This window comes from Equus asinus, chromosome 20 (genome assembly GCF_041296235.1).
Source record: "Equus asinus isolate D_3611 breed Donkey chromosome 20, EquAss-T2T_v2, whole genome shotgun sequence".
Classification (NCBI taxonomy): Eukaryota; Metazoa; Chordata; class Mammalia; order Perissodactyla; family Equidae; genus Equus; species Equus asinus.
In genome coordinates, this window is record NC_091809.1 from 92,422,884 (window position 1) to 92,437,604 (window position 14,721).

General features: G+C 45.2%; 1 protein-coding gene and 1 long non-coding RNA gene across 5 annotated transcripts in view; one reads left to right on the forward strand and one right to left on the reverse strand.

Annotated features, from left to right (window-relative positions):
* The window catches only part of RIC3 (RIC3 acetylcholine receptor chaperone), a 48,107-nt gene extending 43,548 nt beyond the window's left edge, over nt 1–4,559 (reverse strand). For both annotated transcript variants that reach the window (XM_070491013.1, XM_070491012.1), the window contains exon 1: nt 2,500–4,559. In XM_070491013.1, the coding sequence (XP_070347114.1) occupies nt 2,500–2,989 (490 nt within the window). In that variant the 5' untranslated portion in view covers nt 2,990–4,559. The remainder of the gene's footprint in view (nt 1–2,499) is intronic.
* The window catches only part of LOC106833124 (uncharacterized), a 57,633-nt gene continuing 45,789 nt past the window's right edge, over nt 2,878–14,721 (forward strand). For all 3 annotated transcript variants that reach the window (XR_011495872.1, XR_011495871.1, XR_011495873.1), the window contains exons 1-2: nt 2,878–3,006; nt 4,555–4,736. This is a non-coding gene — a long non-coding RNA (uncharacterized lncRNA). The remainder of the gene's footprint in view (nt 3,007–4,554; nt 4,737–14,721) is intronic.

Consider the following 14,721-nt stretch of genomic DNA (forward strand, 5'->3'; position numbering starts at 1 on the left):
TTCTGTAAATATACTAAAAACGAATGAATGTACACTTTCAATGGGTGAACGGTACAGTATGTGAATTATATCTCAAGAAAGCTGTTACACACACACACAGACTCTCCTCCTCTATGACACCTTTCTTGAGCCCCCAATAAAACTGACCATTTGACTGTGTGTCTCCACCTCTCCACCTGCAAAGACCTGAGTACCTGCAACTGATGCTTTTGTGCACTTGTCTGATACCTGTTTTCCTCTACCAAACTGTGGGTTCTTCAAGGCAGAAATTTGGCCAATTTTTTCTTGGAACCACAGTATCTGTGCACTGTGTGTATACTATATTAAAGAGTACATCATAAATATTTGCTAAAAGACTACCTTAATGGCTGTCATATGGAAAAGGGACTGTGTTCCCCAATGGGCAGAAATGGAAGACACAATGACACAAATTTTAAGAATTTTCAAATAATCGGGGCAGTCCCTTTCTTCAAAGCAGGGGTTTTCTGGGTTCTGTGAATTCTCTGAATTGATACTCAAATTCTGAATGTATGTATAAACAGTATGTGCGTTTCTCTAGGGAGAAAATGCATACTTTCATCAGATTCTCAAAGGGATATGTAACCTAAAAATGGTTAGGAGTCACTGTTTTTAAAATGTCAACGTAGGGATTTTAGTTGGCAAATTTCAGTTACTGGAATATTTCTTTCAAGGTAAGTTCTTGCCTAGATTATACTACTTTGGTAACTAATGTAAAAAAAGAATTCACAGTATCAGTAGCTTCAGAACGCTAAATTATTCCTTTAAAAGTATCATTGACTGCCTATTACACGCCGGGTGCTGAAGAAATAGTGGTAAACAAGACAGACAAAGTTCCTGCCCTCATGGAGCTTAGGTTGTAGAAGGTGGAGACAAAAAATAAATGAGTAAACAAATAAGAAAATTTTGTATCATACAGCAATGCCTGCAATAGAGAAAACAAAACAACATGATGGAATAAGGAATGATGGAAGTGGAAAGAGTTATTTTTGCTAGGGTCATCAGTGAAAGTTTCTCTGAGGGGGCTACATTTGAGCTGAAACTTGAATGATGAGAAGGAAGCAGAGGGAAGAGGACCTCAGGAATAATGAGAACAGAGAGCGCAAAGATTGTAAGATGAGAACATTAAACACCGGCCGGCACTTGAGTTCTCAAGGGAAAGAACCAAGTCTAATCTCCACTCTATACTCCACAACCTTCAGAGGAGCGTCTGCCACTCATTCATTAGAACTTATTCAAGACAATTCAGCATAATGGGAATTCAATTCAGTGAAATACTGCTCTAGAAGAATCTTACTGCTGTAGATTATCATGAGTTTACCCTTCTTCAAGGCAGACAGTATCATTAGACAAAGTGAGTAAAACCTTTGGGGTTTTGCAATAAGAAAGAAAGAAAAAAATAAGAACAAACATGTAAAGATTTTTTAGAAGTCTCTTCCACGTAGGTAGTTTTACAAGCATAAGGATTATCAAGCAAATTCCACAAACAGAATTCTAGATTCAATCTGCCCTCCACTCCTAGAGCTTGGTGCTTTGCACCTGTAGTATTTATAATCTATGATGTGCAAGAGGGTGGAACTACAGGCAGTGTGCACAAACTAGAGGAAGGTTGATATCAGTGCAAAAGGAGCAGTCCATGAATCAACAGGTTGAACACTAGCGGAAATGTTTGGAGACTGTAAAAACATGTCTCAAGGATGTTACAGAGATAACTTAAAGGAGAAAGCTGCCAATAGAACTTCATGACCTGTAGAGAATTGTTCTAGTTCCTTCTCCCAGACTTTGGTATGCATGCCTTCACACTCAATCATTATGTGAAACCCCAGAATGCAACCAACAGGGTGGATTTTTAAACACCACATCATCATGCCAATAACAAAGGATTAACAGATAAATAACTGTTTAAGAGGTATGTAGTGATTTGTTCATCTCAGTAGTTGAAATCTGGATTATTAAAATCTACAAGTTATATTTTAAAAGGCACAAAAAGAGGCTGAAGCAGTGAGAGCCCAACACCAAATTGAAAGTACACAACGAATTAAGGTTAACACCACCAACTGGAACTGACTTTATTTCACACAAAGCACGACAGAAAGCACACGGAAACCCCACAGAGGGAATCCAAGTGGGAGCCCTCTTGACTCAAAGCACCTGACCAGATGGTGACAGGTTGAGTTAAGCAAGTGAGGGGACGGGGGAAGGGTGTGTGAGATGTCACCTAGAGGATGCTCAGGCATGTATGCATGCGTTAATGGCCCTTCCTGCGGCAGGAGGTCAGGAGGGACCCGGCGCCCGGTGGAGTTGGGCCGCTCCCCACTGATGCCAAGGGAACCGTGGTGCTTGGCGCCTCCCAAACGCCGGCCAGTCCGCGTTTCGTGGATGTCTAGGTGGGGACGGAGACCCGGGGCCGCCCCTCCCCGCTCAGCGCTCTCCGCGCCCGAGCCGGCGCCGGGGGCCGAGGGGGCGCAGGCCTGCGCTTACCTTCGGGCGCCGGCGGCGGCTCCTGCCGCTTTCCCCGGGACAGGAAGGCTTTGGGCAGCAGCAGCGACACAGCCAGGACGAGCCCCGAGGCCAGGGCCACCCTCTGCACCGTCGAGTACGCCATGGCCGCTCGCCCTCGCCACAGGTGCCGACGCCCACCGGAACCGGAACCGCAGCGCCGGCGGCCTCCTGCGACCGAACCGCGGGCTGCGCCGACGGCGACGCGCGAGGGACAAGTGCGCTGGGTGCGTGCGCCTCCGGCTCGGCGGTGCGGGGCGGACCGCGGCTCACGCGAGGTCACCCGGCGCTGTGAGTGGTACCCCGCCGCCCTCCTGTGTGTGCAAACTGGAAACCCCTCGGCCTCCCGCCCGCCCCACCACCACCTGTGCGTTCTACCGCCGACACAGCCCACCCGCTCCCCACCCGCCCCAGGCCGCATCATCCGTTTCCTCCGGACCGCAGTGAACTCAGTCTTCCAGCTTCTACCCATGCCCCTCGCAGCCAAAGGTAATAATGCTAAAACGCAGGTCTAATCATCTCTTTCCCCAGCTTAAACCCTTTCAAAAAGTCTTCTTTATGCTCAGAACAATGATCAGACTCCTTTCTATGACCTTAATGCCCTGCATGATCTGGTCTTACCAATGCTGCGTTTAAACTGGATCGTTTGCCATTGCCCCAGCATATTCCTTGCTTTCAGGGAACCTTCTCTTGTTCCCTCTGCCTAGAAAATTCCTAACGCCATCTCCACCTGTTAAAAACTTCTCTGCGGAACAGCTGAAAAAATACTACACTCATGAAACTTTTTCAGTCAGCCTCTCCTTCTTCTGTATCGCCACAGTTCTTCGTTACTGTCTTTATTCATTTACTTAATAAACATTCTTTTGGTTCTTACTACGTATCAAAGCCTGAAATGGCACTAAAAGGTCTGATGAATAAGGTGGGTTCCCTTGTGGGGCAGATAGGTATCTAAACAAGAAATGCAGGAAATATTCTGGACTCCGGAGTAATCAGCTGAACTGGGAGGAGGAGGAGTCAGGAAAAGCTCCTGAGAGTGGGTGAAATTTCAGTTTTTGAAGGGTGGGTAAGTTACTAGGCAGATACGTGGGAGGAGTTAGGGTATTCCGGGAAAAGGACGCAAAGAAAGAAAAGACGTGAAAGCTTGAAGCTTCCTGATGTGTTCCCAAAACTATTAGTAATTCATTTTAGCTGGACTATAGGGTTGGTGCCAGGACATGAAGTGATAAGACTGTTGGAGCAGGAGCCAGATTGTGACAAGCTCAGATATGACTTCCAGTTAAACATGGCAGATGGAACACACCCATTTATTTTTGCTTTCCCCAGACACCTCATAAAAAGAAAATAAAGAGATAAAGTGTATCAACTACAAGACTAAAGAGAATGGGAGAAAACATGACAGCAGACAAGAAGTGTCAAAATTTTGTAAGATGAAACATTATCCAATAGAAAGATAATGCCAGTCACGTGTGTAGTTAACTTTTCTAGTAGCCACATTTAAAAATTGAAAATAAACAGGTGAAATTAATTTAATATTATATTTTATTTAACCCCGTATACCCAAGATATTATCATTTCAACACGTGTAGCACTAGTCAGTCACACTTCAATGGCTTAATAGCCACATATGACTAGTGGCTACCATGTTAGACAGTGCAGGTATAGAGCATAAAAAGTGAAGTGCCTACAGAGGGAACACCTCTAAGATGCAAACTAATTTCCCCCCAGAACCTATAAAGTCTTAGGAATTGGAGGCACTGAATACCTTTAAAGCCAGAGATGTGGAATGGGGCTGAATGAAGAAGGATTGGTTGAAAGTCTGGTTAAGACTTAGCAGTTGATATCATCCAAATCTAATCCCTCAATTATTGCAGCCAGGTGGTTACCCCTACTGGCATCACTCAGGCATCATCATCCTTGATATCATCCACATCTCTTAAAAGTTTTTGAGTATGTACTATGTTCCAAGTATTTGCATAGCAATTGATTCTCCTAGCAACTTTATGAAGTAAGCAATATTGTTATATACCCATTTTACAGGTGAGAATACCAAGGAATAGAAAGCTTAAGTAACTTGCCAACAACTACATAGTATTAATTGGAAGCTATACTTTGACTCCAGGCATGCTTACTCCAAGACTTGCCCTCTTAACTATTACTTTTACTCTCTGGAACCAGAGAAGCTCTGGACTCATGGAAAACAAGTGCAGCTTCAGGAGGTGGTAAGTAATGGGACATAGCTTCTAAGAAGTGCAGAGGAATCTGGGATGATCCCCTAAATTCTGGCTTGGGTGACTGGTTAGACATTGATTCCATATAACAAGATTTTGAGAACAAAAGAATCAGGTTTGTGAGAAAGATGATGAGTTCAGATTTTGACTAGTTGAGTTTGAGATTCCTTGAAATATCCATGTAGAGCTATCCAGTTTGATATATGGATTTGAAGCTCAGAAAAGATGTTTGGGCTGGAAACAAATATGGAAGTGATTGGCCAATCAATAGTAAATGAAGTCTGGGAGAAGATGACATTAGCAAGAGCACTCATGTAAAGTGATAAGAGGCCACAGTGGAAGCCTAGGTTACACCATTATTTTGAAGTTCCCAAGTGTGAAGATGGAAGTGAGATGGAGAAGAAGATAAAGTCCCAGGAGTTAACATCTTAAATGAAGAAGGAGTTATTGGAGGGTTGGAAGGTGACAGGAACAGTGGGTATGATGAGCAGCCAAATGGCATGCTCTTCTAAGGAGCTGTAGTTTTTTTTGTTGGTTGGTTGGTTTTTAGAGTAGCTGTAGGAGCAGCAACAGGCACTCATAGGCACACTTCTAAGTGCTTGTTACATACATAAATAAATTGGTGATGATACAAAACTTCCTGAATAAATACCAGCTCTTATTAGTAACTGCTTGATCCAATTCTGTTTTACATTGTTCTACACTCAGAACAAACCTCTTGTCTCTCACCTGCAGTCCCACTGTCACGGAACTTGTAAATTGCTCCCTAGTAGCTCTCTCTTCTGTTCCTAGAGTTCATAGCCCCAGGCTCATTGCCTTCACAACAGTCCTAATTTACCTTCTTTCTGCTTTCATGACACACAGCTTCAGCACAGAAACAAACTGCTTCTAGGCTGCAAGACCCAGAGAGGAGAACCCACCTACCACTGGTGTGCAGTTGGAGGCAGAGAGAGGTTCTCTCAGCCTAAGCCCCAAGGAGTGGGGAAACCTCTGGTTGCCTCCTTCTCCTTGAAATGTATTTCCACTCTGCCTTGTAATGACTGACGGGGCTCCCTGATATGAGGCCCTTGAGGCCCTGCAGCTGGAGCCAGCTAACTCCAGCTGCTGCCGACCCAGCCTGGCTGGGGGCAGGGACCGTTCCTCGTGCGGGGCATCACAAAATCACTCAGTGTAAGTCGGCACATACATAGTCATTGATCATAGTTTGCCCTGTAGCCAGCTCTCTGATGGGCTGTTGACTTAGTTCTGTAACTTACATTAGTGATTGTCACACTTGATTTTTTCTGATGACAGATCTTGAGTCCGGAAAGCACAGTAAGCAGAAAGTTCGGGAAGTCAGAGAGAGGTAGGAAATGCAGTCAGAGTAAAATACATACTGAGCAGTATGGCGATGAGTGGCATGTGAAGAGGGATGATCTGGGTAGCTTGAACTTAGGATTGTGGCCAAGGTGAATGGGCGGGAGTCGTGACCCCATTAGTCCTGGAAGTGGCCTAGAGCAAGGTGGAAACACGAAGCTATAGTCCAGAGTATTTAGCTGGGACCATGTTCATTGTTGCAGCCAGGCAGGGTATGGGCCTGGAGGAGGTAGGGGCCTCCTCAGGGGGGCAGAGCTGTCAGTCACCTCTTGGAGTGGGACCTGGAATGTCTGCACTCTGGTGGCTGGTGGTATTGTGGAGCCCCTCGAAAAACTCAGGTCTTACCCCCTCCAAGTGACTGCTCAGTTTTTCCAATAAAATAACAGTAGAGAACTGAGATCAGAAGTCTAATGGCTATAGGCTAAAGAAGGAGCGAATGACGAGGAAGTAGAGAGGGCAAATGCAGCCCACAGTGTATGGAGCTTGCATGGAGAGAAAGAGGAAAGATATAGTGATAACTGGAGGGTGTCTGAGAGATGAAGGAGGCTCGTTCTTTTCTAAACAAAGGAGAGGCTTGAGCATGTTTGTATATTGAAGGGGAAGACATTAGAAAGGGGGGATGGAAAATGCAGGGGTAAGGGGGACCTGGGTTGCAGCAATGCCTGGATTCTGGAGCAGACATGAGGAACAGACACGAACTCAGCAGTAGGGATCAGCTTAGAGGAGAGGAAATGGGAGTGAGTTGAGGCACACATAAAAGGAGTGGTGTAGGGACAGCAAATTAAGGGGGTTCATTTCTCATTGCCTCCCTCTTCTTGGTAAAGGATATGGTGCGCCCATTATCTGAGAGTGAGCAGGGTGGGAGAGGCCTCGTTGAATGTGGTGAAGGTTTGGAAATAAGGAAAGAGGTGTTCAGTAACCACTCCAGCTTAGCAAAGGGGCTCCCTTTGAGGCTTAAAGGCAGCCAGGGATTACCTGTTCTCTCCCTGAAGACTAAGAACATCTTCCAAGCAGCACATTCAGGGCAGGACCTGGCATCCCCCAAGTGTACTCTGGGACTGGCAACCTCCAAGGGACCCACACTAGGAAGACCGAAGGTGGGCAGGGGAGGGAGGTAAGACCAGAGACGCCCCTAGAGATCAGTTAGCTAAGCAGTTTTGCAAAGGGAAAAGTGAAGTCTGTAAAGGAAAGGGGATTTGCCATGTATCACTCCGACAATTAGTGATTGTAGCAGGATTGAAACCCAGTTCTCCCAACCCCAGACCAGGCTTCTCTCCATACCTCACAGAGTCCCTGCAAGTCTGCCAGTTCCTTTGGGCAGTAATGAGGAAATCATCTTCAAAAGTTACAGCTAGACCCTTCGTTTGCTGAATGAGAAATCCGTTCCTTCCCTGTGTCCTCTTCCTACTTGACAGCCTGTGATGAACTGACCCACAATGTTTATCACAGTGGGTGGAAAGACACACAGGCTGCCAGCTCCTGTCCAGACAAGCCTAATGTTCCTGAGCCCAAGCTCTGGGCTCTGCTCTCCTCAGAAGCCTTCAGGGACTCCCTCTTGGCTGCCATATTAAGTCCCAGCTCATTGGCCTCTCCTTCAAGGACCTGCATAATTCATCCTCTTGCCCCAAGTCATGGCCTCCTTTCTGGACCGACATGAGCTCTGCTTACTCCTCTCTCAGAAGACTCCTTTACATGATTTCCTTCCTCCTCCCCTTCCACAGCCTATCTTCTCTGATATAGAAGGCCTAAACAAATTGAGCCTCTTACAGGAAGCCCTCCTGGACACTCCAGCCCATGCTGACTCTTCCTTTCACTGGATTCCTGAGGACATGGTTCCCCATGGGCTTGTTGGGCCTTTCCACCTTGGGGGGACCCCAAGAAGATAGGGCTGTGTCTTCTCCCCATGGCATGGCTGAGCACAGAAGTGGTTCACAGTAGGTGCTTATTAAAGTGTGAGTCTGGTTTCACAAACATACGCAGATTCTCCCACTGCTCCGAGCAATTAGACATCTTCCTAGGAATCAACAACCAGAGGTTGCTTAAAGGGTCACCCCAAAAGGAACAAACTTCTAGTTATAAAATAAGTCCTAAATAATAAGTTATAAAATAATAATAATAAGTTATAAGTAAATGTTCAGGATGGTGACTAGAGTTGATAATACTATATTGTATAATTGAAAGTTGCTTAAAGAGTAGATCTTAAAAGCTCTCATCACAAGCAAAAAATTTGTAACTATGTGTAGTGATGGATGTTAACTAGACTTATTATGGTGATCATTTCACAGTATATGCAGATATTGAATCATTACACTGAACACTCGAAATTAATATAATGTTGTATGTCAAATATATCTCAATAAAAAAAAAGGCATGGTTAAAAAAGAGTCATCCGGGAGAGTCTCATTTCAAAAAGTCACTGATTTTGCCCACCATAGGTCATTCTACCTTATCCGCCAAATTTGCCCTCTAGTGATTGTGATAGTTAATTTAATGTATCACCTTGGCTAGGCCAAGTGCCCAGATATGTAGTCATACATTATTCTGGGTGTTTCTGTGAGGATGTTTTTGGATGAGATTAATGTTTAAGTCAGTGCAATTTTAGTAAAGCAGATTGCCCTCCATAATGGTGGTGGGGTGGGGGGGAGGGGGGCAGGAGGGGCTCACCCAATCAGATGAAGGCCTGAATGGAACTAAAGACTGGTCTCCCCTAAGTAAGAGAGAATTACACAGCAGGAGATCTTCAGACTTGAACTCCAGGATTGGCTCTTCCTGGGTCTCTCTAGCCTGCCAGCCCACCCCGTAGATTTTGGACTTGACTAGCCTCTATATAATCACATGAGACAATTCCTTAAAATAAATCTCTCTCTCTTGCTCTCTCTCTGTCTTTCTCTTTCTTTCCTCACGCAGATACACACACACACACACACACACACACACACCCGCCCCCCCAGGTGGTTTTGTTTCTCTGGAGAACTCTGACTAATACAATGACTTCGGCTACTTCCAAAAATGTAATTTCCCCTGTGATTGAGGCTTTTCCATCTCAGAAGAGATTTCAAGGAAGTACCTTGGTCTCTGAAAACAATTTTAAAGAAGATCCCTTAGGAACCACAGCAGCCCCATTGTAGAGTCATGGACCCTTACTATAGGCATGAAATCAAGGTGGTTGGCAGGGAAATGAGACCCAAGTCCCCAGCACACTGAGGGGAAGGGAGCAAGGCCTGTAGCACTAAAGCCCAGAATGAAGAGGCTAAAGAGGGAAGGCAAGAGAGGGACAGGATGCACACAAGAGGGTATGTTGGACCTAGGCCTTGAAAGATAGGTAGCATTTCCATCAGGGATAAGGGGAATGTGATGAACACCTGTCATTGTAGATGTCCAAAATCTTTTGAATGCTCTTTCTTTGATGTTATCCACATTGAGACTCTCACGTTCTCAATGTAGGATCCAACAAACTACATTTCCCCTTACCACTAGGGTGCAGACACATAACTCTATTTCCCCAATCAGACATTCCCATACCTGACTTTGGTTTGGAAGTTATCTGTGAGAAGAAACAGCAACGCCTAGGCTGCCTATTTTGAAGGCATAGGTGGCAGCAGAGGTGGGATGTTCTGGCAGTTGGTGGTGGCCACAAGCAGCTTCGTGACAGGCAGTGCAGAGGCCCTGCAGGTCTGGGGTCGGTGGCAGCAGAGCTCCCTTACAAGGCCAGTTCTGTGGCTTGGTTCTGTGAGTTTTTCCAAGCTCTGGAGCCCCAGTTTACTCACCTGTGAAATGGAGGCTCTGCTGCTTCCCTCCCCTGAGCTAGCAAATGTGATGGAGCCTGGAAGGCAATTGTGTGTGAGCCTGAAACAGCAGCAGTAGCTGCAGCTCAAAGGCAGGTCAGAAGGAGGAAAATTGGAATCAGAAAAGGAAAGACAATTTCAGAGGAAAACCTATAGGGAGAAAGCCTCTAGAAGGCCCATATTCCTCACCCTGAAGCTTTATCCACCTGGGCCTGGGTGCGTAAAGGTCAGGGTATGAGGACCCAGGCTTCCTGGTGGTGAGTGGTCGAGATGAGAATGTCCTTACTGCCTTCCTACCAACTCTCCTCACTGGCCCCTGCCCCTGGCAGACACAGAGCAGAGAGAAGTCACAGTTGGATGCCTTGGGCCTTTCTGCCTTGAATGAGAAGAAATAGACTTTGGGTCCAATTAATTAAGCAAACGGATAGAAATTCCCCTCTTAAGTCACACTTTGCATATCCATAATCTCTGCACTACATTTTCTGTATACTTTACCCCTGGGTAAAAATTGGTGAGCATTTAAATGCTCCCTCACATAATCTTGCTAAAGCACACTCTTGCCTATAAATATTCATGCCACTGCCAAAACATTTGCAAGCTTTCCCCAAAGGTGAAATGTGTGTAATGTACTTTGTCTTCTGGGTATAAATATTATCCAATACATTTTGGTTAATATGAATACACTAATTATTCCTGTAACCCTTTTAAAAAGGGTCATCTTCATGATGTGAATTTTTTAAAAATGTAATTACAGTAATTGGATACTTAATCTAATTAAAATTTGCTTGATCTTTAATGGAAATTTTTCTAAAGAGACAGAATGACAATTGGCTTTTTGAGAACGACTGTTTTCTTTCTGTGGGGGGATCAAGTTGGCAAAAACTGGAAAAGCAGGCAATTTTGTGTCCATCAGTTCCTTTCTCCTTACCATCAGTACTTACGTAGTGAATAAAGGTTCTAGTTACTGAAGAAAGTGGAGGAAAGAACTAGGGGAACCTTTTCTATTCCAACAGATCAAGCTGCTCCCCTGGACCTGTGATTGCCCTGTGGTGCACATTTGACCTAAACCTGCTGGATCAGGGTCCCTCGGGGGCTTGCTGGCTGCAGGGCCACATTAGGATGTCATAGGCCTTAGGTGCCTTTGCCTCAGTGGGCCCCAGCTGGAGGAGAAGCCTCTGCATACTGCCTTCAGGGCCACGGTGCTGCAAAGAGTTGTAGTGGATGTTATAGGTACACCACCCATACCCATTGGTCCACCCTTGAGGTCACCTGCACACAGTTACTGTGCACAAGTTGGGGTCCTGTGTGTCTGCATAAGGTGGTTCTCTGACCTGGGGAGCAAGAGGGGCCTTCTGCAGAGCTGTCACACCCAGAGTGACTCTCAAACAACGAGAGAGAGAAGCTGGTAGGTAAATACTTCAGCCTCCTAGCTCTTCAGGCGGACGACCTGAGGGCTTCTCTGCACCTTCTTTCTGAGGCGTCCTAGTGGGGTTAAGCTCTACGTGCTCCAGCTATAACCCACTCATCAACACACCCGTTTTGGGGCTTCCTCTCCTTCCTTGTCTCGCTTCCCCACCTCTTCCATCGTTCTTGTTGAGGTCATCTTCCAAATAGAGCAGTGCACCCAAACTCTTGCCTTAGAGTCTGCTTTGGGGGAGCCCAAACTAAAACAGGGGCAAGGTTTGGGTTTCCAGGCAACTATTTTCTCCAGTATATGGAATGGGCCTGTCTGAAGGAGGAGAGAGTGAAGCCAGCAGAAACAAGCAGAAATGAGGTGGATGGAGAGGGAGCCTGGTGGTGCTGAATCCTGGTTCCATCCCCAAGACTCTCCTGGCTCCCGCTCCTCCTCTGATTCTGTGAGCTGCCCTGAACTCTTCCCAGCCATGTGAGCCAACATGTTCCCTCCCGTTGTTTTGCCTGTGTTAAGCTTGCTTGAGTTGGATTTCTCTCTCTTGCAGCTGAAAGTATCATGACTCTTGCAAAGGATAAGTGAGTTTGCATGCAAAGCATTTAGAATAGAGCTTGCCTCAGATTGAATGCTGCTACCATCACTACTACTATTATTATTAAGTGCATGTTGTTATTATTCAGTGTCTGACCTGCTTCCAGAAGGGCCCATGGACCAAAGACCTAGAGCCTAGAAAACAATCACAAAAGAAGTCAGATTAATTCTACCTAATTTCCTCCCTTTTGTCTTTTTTTTGTAACTTGATTGGGTTGGTGCCCACTTTCTTACTGGGAGATGTTTAGGCAATCAGTAACTATAGCTTTACTGTCTTCTTCTTGATTACTAACAATGAGCAATTAAATATTATTCTATTTTGCTTAAGGGTCAAGTTGGTTTTGCTGTAATTTTGTTACTGCTATAATTTTGTTACAAATCTAAATGGCATAGGCAAACTGATCGGCATGCATGCCCCAGTCAGCTTCAAGTCATGGCATGTTCTGACTGGCTGCAGGGCCGCATTAGGATTGTCATGGGCTTAGGTGTTTTTGCCTTGATGGGCCCCATCCTCCAGAAAACGTATTTAAAATATTTTATGACTGCGTTTATATGAAGACAACGTGTTAATGTTATATATTAAGACATTTTCTACCTAAAAATCCATTTTTCCTTCTGATTTTAAGGAAAATTAAAACATTTTAGTAATATGCCTCTTGCCTTATGTTTTCCTTAACACGAAATAGTTTTTAATTGTATCAAACATCATTGAAGTAAAATGTTGCCATTTTTAGAAAAGTTGCCAGTGGATATTTCTGCCTTGTAGGAATGGTGTAGGACTTGGTCTTGGCACAGGGAAAATGCTCCCATGAATCTTCTGGTAGGCAAAGGCAAGGCCCACGGGGTCATCTGGACTGAGTAGGGATTGAGATACTGAGGACTAAGGGGCTTTTTAGAATAAATTAAAGCAATGTTTTCCTTCAATGGGAGTTTGTTATGTTGTAAAATCTGGGACTACTTCTGGTGGCCCAGAGACAGGAATTTGACAGCCTAGTGACTGGGGAAGAGAGGGCAGGGTTTGAAGGCCTATGACTGTGGAGGAGATGAGCCTAACAGAGCAGCATCCAGGAAAGAGCTCCCTGGGACGGCAGATGCCTGGTGGGCTGTGGTTTTAGTAAGGTGATATCTAGGTTTTCTTTCTGCACTGAACTCCTCTTATGGTTTCTTCAAGGCTTTAGAAAAGTCTGTGACACTCAATGGGCTGTGTCATTAGTGCTAGAGAATAAAGGGGGGACTGGTTCCCGCTTGGAGCAAGGGACTCTCGTCTTATAAGACCAGGGCAGAGGTAGTAGCATTGAATCAGTAGAGAATGCTAATCCTAACAGCCAAGGCGACCAGAAACAGTGTGAGGGGGGTGCTGCCAGGTGGCCAGGTGAAAGCAGAGAAGCAGGCTGCAGCGTGTCTGGTCAAGAAGGCACTTGAGACCAAGGCTGTTTTTCCCAAACGCACTGGAAAACGGTGATCCTTGAAGGGAAAGGGGCAGAGAGAAGGGTTGGATCCTGCTATGATGTGGTTAGGGGTCCCCAAGCAACCAGAGTTTGTAAATATCTTTGCCTATCTGAGCACATCTCCTGTGACATCTCTTTGCCTCCAGCCCAGGCCACATTGGCCTCCTTGTTCTCACTCACACATGCCTGGGCAGCACCACCCTGAGCCCTTGCACTTGTGCCCTCTGCCTTGAATGGATGCTCTTGCCCCAGGCATCTGCATGACTCAACCCCTCACCTCCTTTCAAGTCTTTGCTCAAACATCGCCTTTGTCATGACCTTCCCTGGCCAACCTGTTTAAGGAAAACACTCCTTATCTTCCTGCTCTGCTTTATTTTCCTCCATGGCACCTATCTTAGCCAGTTCGGGCAGCTCTAACAAAGCACCATAGACTGTGTGGTTTATCAACAACAGAAATTTCTTTGTCACAGTTCTGGAGGCTGTAAGTCAGAGATCAGGGCGCCAGCAGATTTGGAGTCTGGTGAAAGCCTGCTTCCTGTTTCATGGAGGCCATCCTTTCCCTGTGTCCTCACATGACGGAAGAGGCAAGGAGCTCTGTGGGGTCTCATTTATAAGGATGCTAATCCCACTCATGAACCTCATCACCCTCATGACAATCACCTTGCAGAAATGCCACTTCCAAATACCATCCCATTGGGGATTAGGTTTCAACATACAAAGTTCCGGGGGACACAAACGTTCAGTCCGCAGCAACACTTATCTCCTCCAGCTTATTACTTTCCTTTCTCTCCTCTCCCCTCTAGAGGATAAGCTGCATTAGGACAGGGAGTTTGATCCATTTTGCTCACTTCTCTGTCCCCAGTGCCTAGAACAGTGCCTGGCACATGGTACACTTCAATAAATATTCTTTGGATGGATGAATGAAGATGACAACATCTAGATTCTATAGATAAAGTGCTTTTAAAAGGCTCCTAAACTGACTGGAAATAAGTTTACATGTATGTTATATAGCAGCTGAAAACCGCAATTGGGTAAATGAAGTGAGAACAGATTTGCGCTGAACGATTGATCATCCGCATTCTCCTGTTCAGCTTAGATGGTGTTTATTTTACTGTAGCCGGGTGGTGTTTAAATGGTGTTCTGTAGAAATTCAAGCGCTGCAAGGCTTCCTTCAAGGTTTGTTCTTAATTTTATTTTCAAGTACATTTTTAACTATTTTAAGAATAAAACATATGCAAATGCAATATATATTAAATTTGAATACATTGACTATTCTTGATGTATTAATGAGTACTCTCAGGTTAACTCATTTTTTAAAAAGTAGAGCCTAAGAATAAAGCTTCTTCTGCCACCTCTAGAAATATATCTTATAAATGTGTCCAGAA